The sequence below is a fragment of the Tachysurus vachellii genome, chromosome 13, assembly GCF_030014155.1.
Source record: "Tachysurus vachellii isolate PV-2020 chromosome 13, HZAU_Pvac_v1, whole genome shotgun sequence".
In the NCBI taxonomy this organism is placed as follows: Eukaryota; Metazoa; Chordata; class Actinopteri; order Siluriformes; family Bagridae; genus Tachysurus; species Tachysurus vachellii.
Genome location: NC_083472.1, coordinates 15,096,454 through 15,119,928, shown reverse-complemented (window position 1 = coordinate 15,119,928; position 23,475 = coordinate 15,096,454). Strand labels below are relative to the sequence as shown.

Sequence of the window (23,475 nt, the reverse complement as noted above, 5' to 3'; positions counted from 1 at the left end):
CATGTTCAAATGTCACATTTCAATTTTGGGAATTTTTGGGGCCCCCTCTTAAATATTATTTCAGAAAATTTACACACAACCCTGGTAATGGCTCTCAGGTAATCTCCACTCTCACTCATCTTCTCTCTATTATTATTATTATTATTATTACAGAGAACTGACAGATTAGGATTTTTTTTTTTTTAGATATTCACTTAATGATATGGGCTTAATGACCCAGTATGTGCAAAATATGGATGTATAGAGATTATAACAAGATGATGAAGTTACATCTTTCAAATGTCATTTTCTTTCATTTGTAGATGAGCTCAGTGAAACTATTGCGCCCTCGTCTGACTGGAATTCTGTTCAAGCTGACATTTGAGGAGCAAGTAAACAATATCCGTCCTGACATCATGAATGTCACTTTTGCATGTGAGGAAGTAAAGAAGAGTGAGGGCTTGTGCAAGTTTCTGGAATTGGTACTGCTTGTGGGAAACTACATGAATGCTGGCACCAGAAATGCGCAAACTTTTGGATTTAACATCAGCTTCCTCTGCAAGGTACCACACAATAAATTTGTATTTCTGTTTACTTTCTATACACTCATAGTTTAATTTACACTTTCTAATAAAGATCCAAAATGTCCTTCCAATGGCTAGTCTCACACAAAGCTTTAAAACCTGCTTGACTTATAGCGGAACAATATAACATTTAGAATTTTGACTTTACCTGACCAAAAATTGTATTTTTGAAAAAACACAGCGTTGAACAGATTTTACATGGTTTCTCTATTAAAAATGGCAGCTCTGAACTCTGAGCTGATTAGCTGGCTGGAGCTGGAGATCATGCATAAGCTTTTGAAGAGCTTGTTGACCTGGTTTTATAATTATCTCATCTCTTGCTTCTTTTTCCCTTTAAGGTCCCTTCAGTTCAGAAATTTTTGTTTTTTTATTTTTTCTTGTCCATTTGTTAATAGACAAGTGGTGTCTTTCGTTTTCACTGCACTCTAAATTGTTCTACTGGCTTGTACAATAGCTCTGACTGTTTTTTGCTCTTTTTTCAGCTTTTTGACTTGCTTTTCTCCCCTTGTCAACACTCTGGTATTCACTGGGGAAGCCTAGGGTTCAAACTAGAGATGAGCCGGATACTCGGCTGAAACGAGTATCCGGTACGGATAAAGCACTTCTGCCGAGTACGAGTATTATACGAGTAATACGAGTCAATATCTGTGCTCGGATTGAATGAAAATCATCATTGGGTAGCTGATTGTGTCAGCGTTCTGTGATAGGCTAGTCACAGCGCCCCTCCCCTACACACATACAGCTTCAGCTTTTTACTTCGGGTTGTAACGTTAATAATACGTACTTACTAACCAGTAGAGTTCTGGTAAACGTGGGTTCGTTCAGACGTGGTGCTTGCTTGGTAGAATGCGACTTGCATTGCGTCTCTGCCTGTCGGAGATTTTTTTCTTTTTTAAACCTTCAGCTGTCTCTAACCAGTAACCAGACACTGAGTGTCTGACACGTTTTTGCTGTTTTTCATAAAAACCTAAAGGTAGTAAGCTAGTGTTATAAATATTACAAATTAATTATTAAGCTTCACACACACTCACACACACTCACACACACACCTGGTGTGGAAATAAAAAAGAACCAAAAAAATAAAAAAATCATACTGATCATAAAAAAATTAAAAGTTAAAAAAGAAAGTTATGTTGTTCATTACATTTTACTTCATAATTGCACTGCATTGTTTTGTTTTCATTGTTGCAAAACTTGTTCTGTAATATAGTTCGTTTGCTATCGTGATCAAAACCATTGATCTGAAGCTCAATCCTGATGCTGTCCTGTAAATATTTTTCTAATCAGCAATAAATATAACAATTTCTGATCAACCCATATCAATTGCATGCTTAAAATAACATACCGGTTAAAGCCCCGCCCATTTCAAGACAAGGTTATGCCCCACCCACTCCGAGTACAGATACAGATAATTCATATGGTTTACAGATACAGATACAGATAATGCTGTACTCGCTCATCCCTAGTTCAAACAAAGATTAGACATTTAATTCTCTAAAACCATCAATATAGTAGGGCACATGTGGGCCACAAGACACACCTGTCAGTCATTCCATCCAGTATTTATGATTTGTGAAAAAAAAAAAAATGTGTGGGTTCAAACAAAAGGTTCTAGGTTTTAATTTGCTTAACACATCAAGATGTAAATATCAGGAAATAAAAGCTTACTAATCATCCCATATTAGTCTTTTGATGTCAAACCCAAATGAAAAAATTTCATTGACAACACTTTTGAAAATACTAACGAATAAGTAATAAGCTGAATGACGTCCCCAGCAGAGCAGAAGCACCGAGCGACAACCCCGGACAAGCCGGGGCCAGACCCATGTCCAGAAACTCAGAAAGGGAGGGAGTGTGGGATAAATCCTCCACCACAAAGCAAAAGAAAATATTAAAAAATATATATGGCAAACATACAGGCCGGTAACACAAAGCAGGTGAAAACCTGGCCAGCAGGAGCCACCTCTGCTCCTCCTCCTTCAGGGAGGATGCAACCAACGGTGATTTCGTCAACTTAGAATACACGGCATCAGTGACCAGCGACATTGGCAAGTGCATTTATGTGACCATCTACAAGACCATCAGCAAACGCTCCAATCAGAAGCTGTAGATGACTGGTGCATGTGCTGCTGAAATCTATAGACTTAGTCTTCAGAGCAGGGGAGAAGGCTGCTCTAAGAACAGCAAGGGCCAAACTGTCCCAAGCCAGAAGCAAAGCACACACATGCCCAGGCAATCCACAGCCACTTCCTGGACAACAGAGACACCCGGTGCATGTGCCAGTGTATCCAGGTGATCAGGAACTACAAGACAGCATCTCCTGCCTGTAGGGTTGGGTATCAAAAGGAATTTTACGGTTCCGATTCCGGTTCCAGTTCTGCCTTACGATTCCTGGTTCTGATTCCGATTCCATAATAAAAGAAATGTGAAAAATAATGCACAATACTTAAACAATTCCATTTGTGTTTATTAATCACTCTTTAAATATTTTAAACAGAGCATTTCAATTCATATCAATTTAAATTTAAATAAATCCAACATCAAATTTAACATTCAGAATTACAACTTAGCAATTTTTCTGAAGAAAAATTAACATGTCTGCTTTCTCTGGTAGAAGACGAGACCTTTCCTGGTTTATTGTATCTCCAGCTGTGGAGAAAACCCTCTCAGAGGGACTTAAGTAAAGTTGGCTCCATATTCACAGGTTCAAATTTCCCGAGTCAATAGCTCCTGACCTAAACACTCTTATTACACAAATAACGCCTCTTTTTTTATTGTAGTAATGTAGAGAGGCAGCTACAATGCAGCTACAACCCAAGTTTCCTCAATATCAGCTTTCCTCCATGTTGGACAAAATACATAAGTCACTATGTGCGAACACCTAAGAGACAGATTCCAAGAGACCGTCAGCAAAGTGCAAAACCCGAAAAGCGAAAACAAAAAACAGTCAATAACCTTACTGTAATACACTGTACTGTCACCAAACTCAGATCACACATCACTGATGTCCTGAGTGTTGTACTACAACACTTATTTGGGATAAATGTGTTTTTGTTTATTTTTTATGATTTTTCATAATATAAAAAATCAATAGCTTTACTGTAATGCACTGTACTGTCACCAAACTCAGAACACACATCACTGATGTCCTCATAGATGTACTACAACATTTATTTTTGGAAAATGTTTTTTTTTATTTTTTTTTTTTTTTATGATGGGGTAGATTTGCTTCCTTGTTGTAGCTTTGGAAATTAATCCACACTTTAGACTTTTTTTTTAGACATATTTAACACAAAGCGTACCTCAGCACAGCAGCGCGAGTGACTGATTTCTGTGGCAAGCTGTGTTATATTAGGTTGCGTGACTGTAAAACAATTAATAATCATGAGGTAAGACATGGCTATTTAAAGTGACCGCTCCCAGCGCTTTGCCCGTCATCGCATCGGAACCGCGCTTGGAACCGAAACTAAAAAATTCCGCGCGGTTCCGGTTCCTGTTAAAAAACATAAGCAGTTCTGAATAAGAACCTGTTCTCGGTTCCCAACCCTACCTGCCTGTGACAGTGATGCCTCCCTCCCAGTTGCACTGAACGACTTCTATGCTCGCTTTGAGGTGCAGAACAACGTAGCGGCAAGGAAGACTCCCCCCCTCCCCCAAAGACCAAGTACTCTGTCCAACTATGGCTGATGTGAGGATAACTCACAGAAGTCTGCTGGACCAGGCTCGGATACATAAAAAAGGAAATATGTTTTCATTATTCATTGAGAAATTCAGAAACTATAATATTGGAAGCATCTTGAATAGGTCAGTTTGCATATCATGGTGAATCAAAAATGCTTTGATCACTTTAACTCAGTATATTTCCCATACAGCTGTCACTGATATATGTTAGGAACTAAGATTTATTTTACCTGAAAGGTCTTTTTGTATTCAGGCATTAAAAATTATTGACCAAATCTGTGCAGGAACAGGCCCACCTTTACCTTGAATGTTGTGGAAGTGCTGTCTTCACCATTTTTTTACACTTCACATACACCGTACCACACATAAACTGGGCAGTTAACAATTAGAAACATTGCCTGTGTTTTTAAATCCTCAGTTGTCCAGTCCACTTCTTTTGGCTGACAGTAGTGGAAACCAATGTAGCTGTTTTCTATTGTAGCTGCCTTTATTTTCTTTCTTTCTTTCTTTCTTTCTTTCTTTCTTTCTTTCTTTCTTTCTTTCTTTCTTTCTTTCTTTCTTTCTTCAGTGTTTTATTAATTTCCAGAAAGATCAGAAAAATTAATTTCTTGACAATCAGTTAAAGGCCCCACTATAAAAAAGTAGGTATTAATTTTATAATATAAAAGATCCAATAAAAAGATCTTTATAGCATTTCCATATAATGCCTGTATTTTGGGATTTTCAGAAAAAATTTCCTTATAATATACTGTAATGAAAAATGATAAACAGAAGAACATGCAAACATACAAATTATTTTTAATATAAATTATTTTGTTGAGAGCCCTAGAGATTATTTTGCTCTCTGCCCATTGTCTGGTCTGCATTAGCATTATGGAACAATGGCGCACATTTTAAAAACTCATTTATTTTGTGCAGAAATATGATTTTATTTTGGAGCGATGTAAGGCTGTTCTGATATAGGCCAACTCTGAATTTTTTTTTTGTTGAAATGTGCAATATGTGAGGTACCACAATCTTTAAGTGTACAATAGTGCTTTGGACAATGTCATATTGCAGATTTGGTTGCTTAATTATGCTGGAGAAAGAAGTGCTGAATCAAGACCTGAGTACCAGATGACACTGAATCTTCATATGAATTACTTAATTAATTTTAAAAAGATTTCATTAGTTAATTCATTTATTTTGGACAAAAAATATTTCTTTTTGCTGTTGTTGTTAAATTTGATTTGGCTCGTTTTTGATTCCTATACATGACTTGTGCTGCGAGGTGGGATGCAAGAACAAGGGAAGCAGATAGAAAATTTATAGCTCTTTTATTAAGGGTCACAAGTAAAGGCAGCAGTGCAGAGTGTGGACAACAGAAGGGCAGAAGGTGCAGTGGTGCCATGATTCATGCTCGGGATGAGTGGGTGTGAAGAGTGAGGCATCAACCCAGGAGCGGCGCTTGGCTGGCAGATGGAGAAAATCTGGCTGCATTCAGTCTAGAGAGACTGGTGAAGCAGAGGGGTGGAAGAAGAACCCAAAATTAGTTCACCATTCATTGTTTAACCCTAACTACTACTAATGCTCAGCCAGGCTTCTTTAGCTCACCTACTCCGTGGTGCTGATATGTCACGGTTTCTGATGATCCATGAAGATTCGTGGGTGAAGAGTGGTTTTTTGTGCCTTGAGTGTGGCAGAGTCAACACCTCCGTCGCAATATCTAATTCAGTAATCCAGTCTAACCAATCTATCTTTTCATCCATCCTTCCATATATTATCCCAATCATTAATCCATTTATCCAATCTAAGCTCCACACAGCCAACTAAGTTCAGAACTGAGTGTACCTACTGTGCCATTGTGAGGTGTTTCTGCCTAAAATTTTCTGCCTAAACATTGAATTATGTCATTTACCGGTTTTTACTAATGAGAAGGTTTGTCATAATCTGTAATTGGAAATGTTTCTTAAACTTTTGACTGAACGGTGTAGCATAATAGTATATTATAATTTCAGATCTTGTTACAACATTTTCATTGAAACATTTCTTATTAGCAGTGTTCATATTGTATTTTGATCAGTTTGTATGTCTTTGTGGGTGTATATTATGTAAATCTAAATCAAAATAATATTTGATTCTATTGATAGTGTATTACATTTAGCATTAATATAGTTTTCTCTGCTCCATCTGACTTTTTCATAGCTACGGGACACAAAGTCATCAGAGCAGAATACAACACTCATGCATTTTTTGGCTGAAAAGTGTGAGGAGATATATCCAGAGATTCTGAAGTTTCCTGACGAGCTAGGACATGTGGAAAATGCCAGCAAAGGTAAAACATTTTTTTATACTCACATTGCATTGGTTTTACAATCACCACAAGTGAGACCCTTGTTAATAGCTTTATATATAGATGCATTTTCATCATATAATCAGGGGCTCTCAAGTTTTGAAGACAGGCAAGGGTGACATCTCCAACCCCCACCCAAACACAACAATGGGGGTGTTGTTGTGTTTGCTAAGTGTAAGCACCTGTAAAGTAGGGGTATGGATGACAGCATTGAACTGTGTCAATTTTGTTGCCCTGCATGTTTATTTGCTGCAGTTGCTTTAATGTACATGAATGCTTTGCAGTTTTGAACATCTGATATGATGTGGGACTGTGTACATCATCCAATCAAGTTTGTTGTTTGAGTCAATTGGATGCATCTGCCAATGAATGCAGGGGGGCGGGAAGAGAACGAAGGAAGCCCGGGAAGGAGAGACTTTGTTTTTGTTTTGAGGAAGTGCGCACGAGGGGCGAGCTGGAAAAGAAACCATATAAAAAAAGTGAATTGTTTGACAACGAAAAGGAGTTCTAATATTTTTTATTGACTCTAAAAAAAAAAAAAACTGAGGGGTGCCAGTCGTTAACATCGAGGTCTCACCGGTGAACAGCGGATGGTTTTCGTACCTGGTAGCTTATGCTAATAACACTTAGCTACCCGAGTTAGCTACACGAGTTCGCGCATCGCGTTGAACACGGATTGTGAGCCACGTTTGGTGAGCTGGAGTTTCGCGGGCTAAAGGATACCACGAGACATCGCTTCGGCCGTGAGGACGGACATTTTGTGAAGCAGAGGATCGGAAAGTAGTGAGTGATAAGCTCAAAAATAGCTATTGAACTGTTCATCTTGGTGAGTTTTATAACGTGCACCAACGGGCCCCAACGACAAGCGTTTTGAGAACTATTACATTTGTTGTTTATTTGATATCCAAAGGCATTGTTTTACATGACCCTTTTTTTTTTATTTCATTTGAAGTCATTGAAGTCATTGACATTGATGCTGCAGTCTGATTATTGCAGTAAATGAGTAATAAACTCTTATTTGTTTCTATGTTATTATAACTGGTTGTAGTGGCAACTCATTCCCACACACACGCACACCTACACACACGAATGCATACACGCGCACGCACACCAAGTTTAGGACCTTGTACGGTTACTGTATTTTCATGTTCTGGTGACATACATAACGCACTGCTCACTATCAGTAAGTGTAGTAATCACCAGTGGAGGCACCGCGCTACTGGATATTAATGGAGTTTCTTCGTTAATCACCACAAATACTAATTCCGGGCTTTAGAGTAATTCTACATAAGTACAGGGAGATCAGCCAGTTCACCACTTCACCGCTGAGAATCCAGGCTCCTGCTGCGCCATTTCTATACATGTTGTAGATTAACCCTGAAAAAGGGGTTACATTTTGGAGGCACCGCTGGGATTACTTTCCCATAGTACTTAAAACAAGTAGAAACTTCACCTGTGATTAGCGCTATTTGTGTTTTAGTTATTTTCATCTGCATAGCAACATTAATATGGACCTCAATCAGGCTGTTGAATGGAGTCGGGAGGAGAATGTGGTCTTGTCACACAGTGTTATACTTAGCAAGGTACCACTGGATGTGAGTAATGACATGGTGAGTCATGTACTTGATTCAGTTAATGTTCTGGGTCGGACTTGGATACGTGGTCGGCGTGGTGACAAGACAGGTAAGCACTTATTCGTACTAGTGGAGACTGGTGCAGAGCTTGACCCTAGTTCTGTACCCCCAGAGGTAGGCATCACCGGTGAAGTAGGGCCCTGGCCTGTTCATCTGGTGAGCCACCTGCTGACTGCAAGTCCTGCCCCTGAAGGGGAGGGTTTTGAGGCTAAGTTGATGGCATTGTTACAGCAAGAGGGAAAGTCTATGGGAGATGTGAGGGATGTTGCTATGGGTGCACAGCCTCCTCAGTTAGATGTTAACTTAGAATTAGTAAATGCTTTAGGTAAGCTTGTGGATCGCTGCACCCAGCCGATTGTTGATGTGCCCAGCTACAGGAAGCTGAGGGTGTTCTCGGGCATAAAGCCTGTCCCTCCGGGTGAAGAGGAGTATGAAGTTTGGATGGAGCAGGCTACACAAATGATTATGGAGTGGCAGTGCAATGATGCCGCTAAGAGGCAGCGCATTGTAGAGAGTCTGCGGGGGCCTGCTGCAGATATTATCAGGTTCTTAAAGGTTAGTAATTCCAGTGCTATGGCTACTGATTACTTAGCTGCCCTTGACACTACTTATGGTTCTACTGAGAGTGGTGCTGACCTTATGGCCTCATTTCGTCATACCTTCCAGCAGGAGGGGGAAAAGCTGTCTGTTTTTCTTTATCGCTTGGATAAACTTCTCCACCGTGCACTTCTGAGAGGGGGAGTGGATGCCACTGGTTTGGATCAGGCTCGCCTGGAGCAGCTGTTCAAGGGCGCACTCACAAATAACCTGGTGGCTTAGCGTGTACGAATGATGCACACTTTGAGAGATCCCCCATCCTTTTCTCAGCTCATGCGAGAGGTGAGGGAGGAAGAGCATTGGGTGAGTGTTCGAGAGAGTGCAAAAGCCTCTGTTGCCACTGCGGCTGTTTCACAGGTGCCTGTGACTGCTGCTGTTGGGGCTTCCCAGGCATCATTGACTCCGGTAGCATCTGAGGTAGACAGTTTAAGGCAAAAGGTTAAGGAGCTGACAACGCTAGTGTCGAAACTTTTGAGCACGGCTACGGGGACTCCTGCGGGGGTCGCACAGAATGCTGTGGGCCCCGTTATAGAAAACTCTGCTACAGCTGTCTTTTCGGAGGCTGTTGCCCTTGACAGGACTAGGTCTTCTGTTCCTTCTTTAGTATCTGGCATTTTCTGCTATAAGTGTGGGGAAGACGGACACCTGAAGCGAGATTGTACTCGCTCGGAGAACCTTCGCTTGGTTAATCAGAAGCTGCTTAAAAGGACTCAGGGAAGGGTGCCGGGAAACTTTCCCGGAGCTCGGTGAAGGAACGGCACCGAGCTCCCTCCTGCAAGACACGTTCCGCTCAGTGTCCCCATCGAACTAGTGCCTGTTCGTCACACCTGCCAGATGGGTTAGTGGGCCCTTCTGCTGAAGTGTCTGTCCAGATAGAGGGAGTCTATGCTAAAGCTATTCTTGATAGTGGCTCACAGGTCACTATTTTATATCGTAGCTTTTACGATACTTATTTGAGGCACTTACCTTTACAGAAAATGGATAGTCTTGAAATATGGGGTTTAAGCTCCCACAAATACCCCTACGATGGGTATCTTTCACTAAGACTTGAATTTACTGCGGCCCTCACGGGTATTCCCCAAGTTGTAGATACTTTAGCTCTTGTGTGCCCTGACCCACTGACAACAGAGGGGATTGCCATTTTGGTTGGCACTAACACTCATTTAGTGAGGAAACTGTTCCAGTCTTGTCAAGAGCAGGCAGGAGATGCATTTCTTAGCACTCTAACCATACATCCTGTAATGAGAGAGGCCTTTGAATCCATTAAATACACTGCTGTCTCACAAGATGAGGTGGATAAGCATGGTACTGTATGGTTTGTTAATCGTAAGCCTGTTGTTCTGCAGCCTGGGCAGGTGTTACGCTTGCCCGGGTTGGTAAAGTTTCCGGGTAAACTGGATGAGTCTTTGGCACTTGTGGACCAGGCTATTAATTCGATACATGGTTTCACTACTTCGGCGCTTGAGATCAGACCTGAAGTTCATCCAATGTCTGATGTGACTTCTAATCGTGTCCGGGTGACAGTGAGAAACATCTCTTCTAGGGAAGTGCAGGTAAAGAGAGGTAGTCCCCTAGCTCACATATTCCCTGTAGAGGCAATACCACCGGTACGGTCCCTGGATGGCTTGAGGAATAACAATGTGTTTTCTTCTTCCTCTTTTGATTTTGGTAACTCTCCTATGCCTGAAGAGGCAAAACAACGTTTATGTGAGAAAATGATACAGCGGAGAGAGGTTTTTTCTTGTCATGAGTGGGAGGTTGGCTGTGCAAAAAGTACCACGCATGAAATTCGGCTAATGGACCCGCGGCCTTTCCGGGAAAGATCTCGCCGTTTAGCCCCAGCTGATATAGAAGATGTGCGTAAACATCTGTGGGAACTTCAGAAAACTGGCATTATCTCTGAGTCTAGGAGCCCATATGCGTCACCCATTGTGGTCGTTCGAAAAAAATCTGGTAAGGTCAGAATGTGCGTTGACTACCGAACACTTAACCAGCGAACCGTCCCCGACCAGTATACCGTTCCACGAATTGAAGACGCTCTCCATTGTCTCTCTGGTAGCAAATGGTTCTCGGTCTTAGACTTGAGGAGTGGTTACTATCAAATTCCCATGAGTGAGGCCGATAAAGAGAAAACTGCGTTCATCTGCCCATTAGGGTTTTATCAGTTTGAACGGATGCCTCAGGGGATCTGTGGTGCCCCTGCCACCTTTCAGAGAGTCATGGAGCGGACTGTCGGGGATATGAATCTGCTGGAGGTACTAGTGTATTTGGACGATTTGATTATTTTTGGTCGCACACTTGAAGAGCATGAGGAACGGCTCCTAAAGGTTCTTGATCGCTTGAGAGAGGAAGGTCTCAAAGTGTCGCTGGATAAGTGTCAGTTTGGTAGGGTGTCTGTAAACTATGTTGGTCACATTGTTTCACAGGAGGGTATAGCCACGGACCCATCTAAAATTGAGGCGGTTGTTGCTTGGCCACGACCTCAGACGGTGACGGAGTTGAGGTCCTTTCTGGGTTTTTGTGGTTATTATCGTCGTTTTGTGAAGGGGTTTTCGGCACTGTGTCGACCTCTGAACGAACTGTTGAAAGGCTGCCTGCCGGTTAAGAAGCATACCTCGCAGTTACGGGTGAACACAAGACCCATTTTCCGCCCATCAGAGCCATTTGGCCCCAGATGGAGTGACCAGTGTGAGTGTGCTTTTCAGGAACTGAAGTTGAGGCTCACCCAGGCTCCGGTATTGGTTTTTGCAGACCCCCAAAAGCCATATGTGTTGCATGTGGACGCCAGCATGGATGGTCTTGGTGGTGTTTTGTACCAGGAGCACGCTGATGGGTTGCGCCCTGTAGCATTCATCAGTCGCAGTCTTTCTCCATCAGAGAGAAATTATCCAGCGCACAAACTTGAGTTTTTAGCTTTGAAGTGGGCTATTGTAGATAAGCTGCATGATTACCTTTATGGGGTAAATTTTGAGGTCAGAACTGACAACAATCCACTGACTTATATAACTAAGTCTGCAAAGCTGGATGCTACGGGTCACCGTTGGTTGTCAGCATTGTCTACCTACAACTTCAACTTGAAGTACAGGCCGGGGCGAAGGAACCTGGATGCTGATGCACTGTCACGACGCCCTCACACCAGCCTGACACTTGATGATGAGTGGCAGGAGATTCCAGCTCCTGGTGTTCGAGCTATGTGTCAGATTTTGTCCGCAGAGAGAGCGGCCCGATTCTCTCCTTTGTGCCTTGTTGATCAGATGGGAAGTCAAATATCTGCTATTCCCAAGGCATATTGTCAGGCTACAGGAGTGGCTCCTGATCCTCTGCCCTCTGTCAGTCTGAGTGAACTTCAAGAAGCCCAGAAGAGTGATCCATTTATAGGAGAGGTATGGCAGGCTATTAGGCTTAAGAAGCCTGTTGGTAGCGTTCAGACCAAACACCCAGATATTAAGGCCTTTAAAAAGGATTGGAAAAAGCTGTCAGTTAGCAATGGACTGCTGTATAGGACGTTTACGCAGGGCGACCGCTGTGTTAAGCAGTTAGTGCTACCTAAGCAGTTCCACAGCCTTGTGTTCAAATTGTTGCACGATGACATCGGACACTTGGGGCTCGATAAGTCTTACAGATTGGTGCGTGATAGGTTTTACTGGCCGCGTATGAGGGTTGATGCTGAGAAATACTGCAGAAGTTGTGAACGTTGCATCAAGAGGAAAACCCTGCCTCAGCGGGCTGCTCCTCTTTTTCACATACAGAGTTCGGGTCCTATGGATCTCGTGTGCATTGACTTTCTTTCAATTGAGCCTGATTCTCGAAATGTCGGTAATGTGTTGGTTGTCACTGACCATTTTACCCGTTATGCACAAGCCTTTCCCACTAGGGACCAGACAGCAGTCACCGTGGCCAAGACGCTGTGGGAGAAATATTTCATTCATTATGGTTTGCCCACTCGTATCCACTCAGACCAGGGCAGGGATTTTGAGAGTAGGTTGGTGGCTGAGATGTTGGCCATGTTAGGGGTGAAAAAGTCCAGGACGTCTCCTTACCACCCACAGGGTGACCCTCAACCCGAACGGTTCAATAGAACCTTGTTAGACATGTTGGGCACGCTTGAGTCGCGGCAAAAGTCTACTTGGAGTCAGCACATTGCGCACTTGGTGCATGCCTATAATTGCACTCCTAATGAGGCTACTGGGTATTCACCATATTATCTTATGTTTGGTAGGGAAGCTCGGTTGCCTGTGGATGTCTGTTTTGGTGTATCCGCAGATGGCTTGTCGCCCACATCTCACCTGAAATATGTGGCGAAGATGAAAAGAGAGCTGCAAGCTGCTTACGGGTTAGCTCAAGCCACCTCAAACAAAATGAATCGGAGCAATAAAGAGCGATATGATCAGAAAGTTCGCTACCACAGTTTAAGTCCAGGAGATCGGGTTTTGATTCGAAATCTGGGTCAAAAAGGGAAGAACAAGCTTGCAGATAGGTGGAGCTCTTGTCCCTATGTGGTGGAGGGTCAACTGGCAGATCTTCCTGTATACCGGTTGAACCCTGTTGACAGCCGAGAGCCGGTCAAAGTGCTACACCGAAATCATATTTTGCCTCTTGGACAGGAGGTTAGATTGAGTCCTGTTGGCGACACTTTGCCTGTGCCACGTTCTGGAGTTGGAAGGCGTAAAATCGGAGCGAAGCGTAGAGATGCTGAACCCAAAATGCTGCCCCCTGAAAGTCAGCATGACGAAAATTCTTCAGATTCTGATTCGGAGTTTGGATGTTATGCTGAGGATGCAGTTCAAAATGTTCCTATGAGAGAAACTGATTGGATTGCACAGTCCGAACCAAATTCACCGGTGCCGAGTGTCTCCACTGGCTCAAGTAGCTTTAATGCAGAGCATGAAATTAGTGGCCTGACAGACATTCCATCAGACACTGAGGTTGGAGAAACTGTAGCAGATGTAGATCAAGATGGTAGCTGTGCTCATGCTCCATTGTTAGCTTACTTAGATGTAGATTCCACAGATTCAGTTCCTCCATTAGTTCGTAGGTCAGCCAGAGAAAAGAAGCCTATTGATCGATTGGCTTATGGGAAGCTGGGAGGGCCAAACCAAACCCCAGTTTTAGGTTCAAACCATTGTGCTGTGTATCGGGAAACATGTCTAGGGGATTACAATAGGTCTCATCCCTGGTGGTGCAATTTAAATGCCCTTTGCGACACATGTACTCACATACCTGTACTTTTGCCATACATTTCCCATGCCATTACACCCTGGGTTAGCCTTTGATTATTAGAATCTGGTAATGAGTTTGTTTTGTTGATTGTTACCTCTGTTCTCTCATTCACCTGGTTATATAGTGTTATCCAGCATGTGGACATGCTGTATTTTGGTGGGGGGAGGGTGTAAGCACCTGTAAAGTAGGGGTATGGATGACAGCATTGAACTGTGTCAATTTTGTTGCCCTGCATGTTTATTTGCTGCAGTTGCTTTAATGTACATGAATGCTTTGCAGTTTTGAACATCTGATATGATGTGGGACTGTGTACATCATCCAATCAAGTTTGTTGTTTGAGCCAATTGGATGCATCTGCCAATGAATGCAGGGGGGCGGGAAGAGAACGAAGGAAGCCCGGGAAGGAGAGACTTTGTTTTTGTTTTGAGGAAGTGCGCACGAGGGGCGAGCTGGAAAAGAAACCATATAAAAAAAGTGAATTGTTTGACAACGAAAAGGAGTTCTAATATTTTTTATTGACTCTAAAAAAAAAAAAACTGAGGGGTGCCAGTCGTTAACATCGAGGTCTCACCGGTGAACAGCGGATGGTTTTCGTACCTGGTAGCTTATGCTAATAACACTTAGCTACCCGAGTTAGCTACACGAGTTCGCGCATCGCGTTGAACACGGATTGTGAGCCACGTTTGGTGAGCTGGAGTTTCGCGGGCTAAAGGATACCACGAGACATCGCTTCGGCCGTGAGGACGGACATTTTGTGAAGCAGAGGATCGGAAAGTAGTGAGTGATAAGCTCAAAAATAGCTATTGAACTGTTCATCTTGGTGAGTTTTATAACGTGCACCAACGGGCCCCAACGACAAGCGTTTTGAGAACTATTACATTTGTTGTTTATTTGATATCCAAAGGCATTGTTTTACATGACCCTTTTTTTTTAATTTCATTTGAAGTCATTGAAGTCATTGACATTGATGCTGCAGTCTGATTATTGCAGTAAATGAGTAATAAACTCTTATTTGTTTCTATGTTATTATAACTGGGTGTAGTGGCAACTCATTCCCACACACACGCACACACACGCACACGCACACCTACACACACGAATGCATACACGCGCACGCACACCAAGTTTAGGACCTTGTACGGTTACTGTATTTTCATGTTCTGGTGACATACATAACGCACTGCTCACTATCAGTAAGTGTAGTAATCACCAGTGGAGGCACCGCGCTACTGGATATTAATGGAGTTTCTTCGTTAATCACCACAAATACTAATTCCGGGCTTTAGAGTAATTCTACATAAGTACAGGGAGATCAGCCAGTTCACCACTTCACCGCTGAGAATCCAGGCTCCTGCTGCGCCATTTCTATACATGTTGTAGATTAACCCTGAAAAAGGGGTTACATAAGGATCACTGAACACAATTTAAACAAATACAAAGTATTTATTCAATTTCCATTTATTAATTTGTGTGTGAGAGCGAGAGAGAGAGAGAGAGATTATGACTGGTGTTGTTTATTGTAAGTGTTTGTTGCCTTTTTGGACTCCTTTATCATTTGTTAATGTTGGCTCCCATTTAAAACAGTTCAGCTCAAGCCCAGCCATTTTTAAGGTCATGACTGAGGACAATGTCCCGTCCAGATGCAAGCTGTTTTGTGTTGAGGTTTTGTTCAAACCGACCATCGAAAATACCCTGCGGCATATTAAATATATGATAGAATGTTTTTCTGCCTGAGAAATACAATGTGTGGCTCAATGCATGACACTTGAGAGCCCTGTATAAAGCTTAATGCAAGGCACATGTTTTTTCACCCTAGGCCTATTTTTTTGCCTGTGTTGTACAGTAATTCTGGTAACAAAATAAAGATAATACATGTGAGATTGTAAGTATATATTTTACCAGGTCAGAGCAAGAGAAGGTGGAACACAGCAAAAAAATAAATAATAAATTCTGCCTGACAAACGTTTATAATTCTAGAGAGAATATCCCTATGAATTCATTCATCTGAAGGCCTGAAATCTCCAGAAATTTATTTTATAACATCTCACCATTAATGGTTTCAAGACTTTATCTATTGTATATCAGAGATATTAGAGAGGGGTTTTTGTAGGGTCACATGTTGGCACAACACTGTATCTGATTTTCTCAGATACCGAACTATAAAACTTAGTAATGAACTATAAAAATGATTTATATGTTACTATAGGTGTACATACATTTGATCGAAATATAACTATTTAGGGTTAGTTTTGGAATCTCCTCACCAATACAGACAGTAAAAACATTGATTGCGAGACATCCAACATTGATTGCGCAACATCTGCTTGGGGTATTTTCATGTATCACCCACCTATGGAAAGGTCTAAGCCAATAGAATCGAATAGAAAACCCCACATTTGTATTGTACAGTGAATACATAGGTGGCTTTCCCAGGAGTTTGGCTAGAGCTCAGCAACATCCAGATGATTATTTTTTTCACAGGGAATCTGTATATTCGAATAACAATTGATAACAAATAGCATAGAGAAACAGTACATTAGTTCTACTATTAAACGGGACATAAAAGGCGTACCTTGGTCTGTGAGCAAGTCCTTTGGGATTCTGACCTGGCTAAAGTGCGTGAGGAGCTCCCTGGCCACTGGGTATCGGCTAGCATGATCAACGATGACCAGGATGTATTTGTGACCCTGGGCTGACTCCGGTAACCGCCCAACAAGATCCATGACAATCCTCTCGAATGGGACACAGATGATTGGGAGGGGGATGAGGGGGCGGGCGCATGTGGTTTGCTGGCACTCTGTTTCAGCTGTTCTGTTTCTGTTTCAAAGATTGTTCAAAGATATCACTCAGGAGAGGGTTACATCATACTTGCTAAAAAAGAAAAAAGGCATTTGATGTATCTTAAAACACAGTGAAAATATTCATTGTGGAGAAAATATGAAACAGTGACATTTCCAAGAACAGGATGTCTTTATAAAATCAAATGGTGCTCAAATTGACAGTGGGTCAGCGAGACTGTCAAGAAGCCTACAACAAATCATTACTATCTCCAGGTGCTAGATTTATGATTAGTTACTTCAGCCTGAAAGCTGAAGAGGTAGAAATCTCATTATATGATTTACTTTTATTTTAACCATATGAATAGTCTCTTTATATATTTATTTTATGTGTTTCCATGATGTGTTTGAATTGGATTTATATTTACAGTATTTATCGGAGGCCTTTGGCTCATGGACATTTACATTTATGGCATTTGGCAGATGTCATTATTCAGACCATATATAGCTGATGTCATTTCAACCATATATAGCTGTTGCAGTACACAGTGAAATGAGACGTTTCTCCAGGAACATGGTGCTACATAAAGTAACTTACTTAAGTACAAAAAAGAAAGACAGTGCAGGACAAAAGACAATGCAAACAAAAAATACAAGACATAACACAAAAGTCAATAAACAAAAACAGTGCAGACCAGTGTAAATTCTGTATGTTCAATCAATATAGCATGTGCAGAAATACTGGAATGAACACAGTATTATAGCAGCAGTTGCATGAGGTATTGTGCAAAACAGCAATCAACTGAAATGTGAGACAGCATGTGCAAAGAGCAAAGAACTGTGCAAAACAGCATGTAAACAGTTTGATGGATGTATAATGGAAGAGTGTGTAATTGGTGTAGATCTGTGCAGTCCATACAGTTGATGTGTGTGTGTGTTTTGTGCTCAGTACGGTTCCGTTCAGTTATTAAGGAGTCTGGTGGCTTGTGGAAAGAAACTGTTACACAGACTGGTCATGAGGGCCCGAATGCGGTACCTTTTTCCAGATGGCATCAGGGTGAAGAGTGGGTGTGAGGGGTGTGTGTGGTCATCCACAAATGCTGTTGGCTTTGCGGATGCAGTGTATGGTGTAAATGTCCATGATAGAGGGAAGAGAGACTCCAATGATTTTCTCAGCTGTCCTCACTAATACTAACCGCTGCAAGGTCTTGCGATCTGAGATGGTGCAGTTCCCAAACCAGACAGTGATGCAGCTGCTCAGAATATTCTCAATGGTCCCTCTGTAAAACGTAGTCAGAATGGGGGAGGGAGATGGGCTTTTCTCAGCCTTTGTACAGTAAGTAGTAGAGACGCTGCTGGTAATCTTGACTAAAGATATTAAACCCAATGTTTTCAGAACTCCATACATTTCCTTTAAGTCATTTGGGGATATATAATTTAATTTCATAAAAGTTTATTTCAGAATAATAACTAAGAGACTTAGCTTTATTTACTATATCTTATATCAATGATATCAGAAGTTTGCACTACATACACTTTTTGCGTATTTGCTGCCATTGTCTTTTAATTGCTTAACATGAACTGCCACTTAGATTTTTCACAGCTTGGATACTGATATTTGGATTGAATGCATATTAAAATGATGAGGGCAGCTAAACAGAGTTTTTTTTTTTAGAAACTGAATTTAAATCAGAGGTAGGTAACCACTTTATTTCCTTCATGAAAACATTATCTAAATGTTGGAAAGCATATTCTTAGTGGGATCAGACACAGGTTGATGGAGATGGGGAAGTTTGATTTCTGAAAAGAAAGGTATTTTAGGCATGTATTAACACAATGACTTGTATTAATACATAAGATTATCGCCAGTGTAAGTTTTTACTTTGAAAGTTTTTTGAAGATTATTGAAATAACATTATTAAATTTTTTACACAATACACTTTGAACTTTAGAATTATTGTTGTTGTTGTTACAACACAACCACCAATAACCACCAGTAGTGTTCCTTTCTTATCAAAGATTTCTGCCAGTTATTCAGGGTTCTACTCCAAACAAAGGTTTGTTGTAGGGTGATTAGTATCTCTAAGTGGTCTGTAGTGGGTGTTTGTGTGATTGTGCTGTGTGATAAGTTGGCACCATGTCCAGGGTGTTCTTCTTGTGCCCCAAGTCCTCCAGGAAAAGCTCCCTATGTAAGATAAGCTGTATAAGAATTTGTAGTTGTTGTTTGTTATTATTTGTTATAGGTTGTGGTTATTTATTATTTTTATTTAGTTAGTCATTAGCACTATAGAAAGCAACATAAATTACTACTTACGATTGGCATACAAAAAATAACTTTCAACTCATATCAGATTATAAAAACTTTACAGACTCATAAACAGACTCCTATATTCAAAATAGTTAGAACTTGATGCTAATATTAAAGAAAGGACACTCTCTATTTTAAAGTACCATTACATTTGAAGCTGTAATTTGATCATATTTTAGTTTATCTTATTAATAAGTTCATAAGCTTAATTCTGATTTTTCTTTAAGGCTTTTACATTAATTTTTGAGGGAGGCTCAAAAATCAAGTGTTACTCAGATTTTAGAGGTCTTTTTTTTTTATTGTATTTCCCTTAAGACAAGGATATATGAGGTATTAAGCATGTTATTTTTTCAAACAATTATGCAATCTGAGAAGGTAAATCTAATATTTTTAAATGAGAGCAGATTGGGAGATCTAGTTAAAAGAGCAAAATTAATGAGCAATTTGAAAAGACAGGTTCCATAAAATTTTCTACGAAACTTTGGGGTATGAACACACAACACAAAGAATAGTCCCACATTTTGTTTACTCTAGGATAGATCTTTTTATGCTAAAGGATGTTTATAATCTAGTGAAGTGTACATGCTTGTTTTGGTAGATTGAGGAAGGAGGAAAACATAGAGGAAGAATTTATATCTACCGAATAACAAGGGAATTGCATAATACTTAATTTAGAAATGAAACCATAAAATAATATAACAATGAAGTAGGACTGTCTATCCTGTGTGACTCATGGAAGGCCGTGATATATGGCAAATTGATTGCTTTGACAAAATTAATTAAAAAAGATGCCAAAATATCTAATAAAAAAATAAAAATTTTTGGCGACCTAAAAGCACCCCAAAACTATTGCAGCAAATAAAAAAAACAAGGAAAGGGATAAATGACATATTAAAGCAAAAAATGGAGAAAAGACATGATTCCTAAAGAAGACACAATACGAGTTTGGTCATAGAGCAACTAGGTTTGGAAAGCTTGTACAAAATCTACAGAATGACTGTACCATTCAGAAATTAGGATACACAGAAACCCTTTGTTTAAAATGAACCACAAGAAATAGAAACTAATATTTTGAAATACTGTATAACAATAAACTATTTACAGAAACCTCTTACAACAGTAAAAGTAATTAAAAAGGTTCAGTAGCTTTAACTTGTGAATGCAGCAATTCCATCTCAGTCAGTATTGCACTGTGTAACACCTACAGCAGTGAGGGAACATGGAGAAAGAGGAGGGATCCTAAAAAACAGTGCTCTATCATTGAATAAAAATATATTGCATTCTCTTGCTGGACAAGTTGGCTGGGTAATAATAATACCAAAATAATAATTTACCAAAAACAAAAACTGGCGAGAGAGAGTATGTAAACCTGACTTCAAGATGTTTTCTATCGACAGATGCTTAGCATCATCATTAAGGCACCACTCTCAAGTACCAGACCTACGTTGGTTGTTGGTTTGAGGCCCGCTCGGAGCTAGTTGAGTAGGATTAGTTAGTCTTATCATTTTGGAAAACCACTAGCCTCAGTATCAAGCCCTGGTTACAGGTACAAGGTTTCCATTTTTTAACTTCATTATTCCTTATATTTATTAAAGTTTATTGATTTATAGCATTTATTGGTGATATTAAGTGTAGATAGTAGTTATATGCAATTGGTTATATGCTATATGCTAATATGCTATCTGCCACTATTTATAAGTATAAATTATTGCAATGCATCATTATGTAATGATGACAGAGTGTAAATCATTATATTTATAAAAGAAATATTAAAAGGATGATAACTTATTGAGATAATTAAGCCCTACTCCTACCCTATAACCTAACTCTAAAAATAAACTTATGAATAAAACTGAAGGCATTTTTGACATTTATTAAATAAAACCTTATAGAGTTTAATAAAAGTAAGATTGTAACGTTTTGTAAAGTCTTATAATAGACTGAATATGTGCTTAGAATGTGAGAGGTTACAACACAAAGCATTAATTATCCTCTAAATAAATAAAATCACATAGCGTTTTTTTAAAAATGTCTTAACAATCAAAGAGATTTAGATACATCACTCTTGAGTTTGAGAGTTATATACATGGTGGGACCATGAGTGTATCTTCCACTTCACACCTCTGTGAATGGAGATGGACTCAAACACATCAAACAGAACTTCCCCCATACTGTAGCTGAAGCATGTCCTGGGGAAGCAGTGGAGGGTGAGACAACGTGTCTTTATTTTCCTGGTGGGTAAGGACCAGATGGAGGGTCGTGGCAATGGCATCATGGATGATACGCAAACTACAGGGGGTCTACTAAAGGTGGTAGCTGAGTCTTGATGTCCCTCATGATAAGCCTCATGAAGCACTTCATTATGATGGGTGTGAGTGCAAAGGGATGATAGTTTTGAGGCAGGACACTTTCAACTTCTTAGGGATGGATACGATGGTGGTTGTCCTGAGGCACATAGGAACAACGGGGACAATGTCTCTACTGTCAAACACAAACACTTTCCTAATTATAAGTTGTGATAGAACTCTTTGGTTCACCTCTTGCTGAAAGCAAGAGATGCTGCTTTTAAATCTGGTGATGCAGAAGTCTATAGCAGAGCCAGGGCCAACCTGAATTAGGTAAGCCATGCATGCACATACACTTCACATCGATGTGCACGTCAGCAGCAATTCTGACCCCAGACACATGTGGAGCGGCATCTGGAATATCATTGATCACAAATCTACTACACAGTTGCTTCCATCCAGAAGTGCTTTCCTCCCAGACAAGCTCACCCACTTCTTTGCTAGCATCGATTAAGGTGTCAAACATCACACCACAAATTTTGACTCCTTCAAAGTTATTCATCCTATATCACTCTCCACAACAGAAGTGTGCTCTGCACTGTGAAGAGTAGATACACATAAGTCAGCTGGCCCTGATGGCATACCTGGATGTGTGCTTAGGACTTGTGCTGGCCAACTGGCATGAGTCTTTACTGACATCTTTGACTTGTCACCGGCCCAGGCCACTGTTCCAACATATTTGAAGTCTACAAGCATCATACCAGTGCCCATACATTCATCTGCAGAGTGTCTGAACAATTTCTTCCCCTCACCAGTTTGCCTACCATTCAAACAGGACAACGGAGGATGCTATTTCTCTGCTTTTCATCTAGCTCTTACTCACCTGGATAATAACCATACATACATTAGGATGTTGTCCATTGATTTCATCTCTGCATTTAAGACAGTAGTTCCCAATAAACTGATCACTAATCTCAGAGACCTAGGTATCTGCCAATCCATGTGGACAGATGGATTATGGACTTCATAACTAATAGATCTCAGTATTTTAGATTGAGTAATCACATGCCCTCATCCCTCATCTTGAACACCGTTGTCCCACAAGGCTGTGTTCTGAGACCACTGCTCTACTCCCTGTTTACCATGACTGTGGTCCTCTGAATCCAACATCTCTATAAAGCTCCAACATCTTTATCAAGTATGCACATGATACCACCTTGGTTGGTCATATCAGCTATAATGATGGATCAGCCTACATGGAGAAAATGACACTCCACTATCAACATCAACGGCACTGAAGTTGAGCATCCACATCTCTAAAGGATCTGTCTTGGCATCAGAACACTAACTCTGGTTAGGAAGGTGCAACAGCATCTTTACTTCCTGAGAAGAATCAAAATATTTTATCTATTCTCAGAGATCCTGAAAATTTTTTACCACTGCATCATAGAGAGCATCTTCACATGAATGCATGTTTCAATGAGACACGGACACATCACAAATCACATGCTTGACAGCAGAAGGTCTCACTGGAATTCATGTTTTGTGAGATGTGCATTGGATCTGACATGAATGTAAATATATATTATTGAGATTTACTTGTCTAAGCATGACCTGCTTTAAGTTTTTTTAATCAATTCTGATTAAACTGTCAACACTCAAATTCTTTGTTCTCCTCCACTATTCTCAGTTTTTGCTTATCATTTTATAATTACTTTTATAGTTGTTGAATTTATTTAATAAATATGTTCATTGCGTATACACTATATTGCCAAAAGTTTTGCGACACCCCTCTAAATCATTAAATTCAGGTGTTCCAATCACTTCCATGGCCACAGGTATATAAAATCTAGGCATGCAGACTGCTTCTACAAACATTTGTGACAGAATGGGTCACTCTCAAGAGTTCACTGGATTTAAGCATGATACCGTAATAGGTTACCACCTGAGCAGTAAGTCCATTCATGAAATTTCCTCACTACTAAATATTTCACAGGCAACTGTTAGTTGTATTATAACAAAGTGGAACCAATTGGGAACAACAGCCACAAAGTCATTGGCCACGTAAAATCACAGAG

General features: G+C 40.5%; 1 protein-coding gene across 4 annotated transcripts in view; it reads left to right on the top strand.

Moving 5' to 3' along the window:
* diaph2 (diaphanous-related formin 2) overlaps positions 1-23,475 on the top strand; it is a 206,663-nt gene that overhangs the window by 132,384 nt on the left and 50,804 nt on the right. For all 4 annotated transcript variants that reach the window (XM_060885395.1, XM_060885394.1, XM_060885393.1 and 1 more), the window contains 2 exons: positions 303-542; positions 6,429-6,558. In XM_060885395.1, coding sequence (XP_060741378.1) covers positions 303-542; positions 6,429-6,558 — 370 coding nt within the window. The remainder of the gene's footprint in view (positions 1-302; positions 543-6,428; positions 6,559-23,475) is intronic.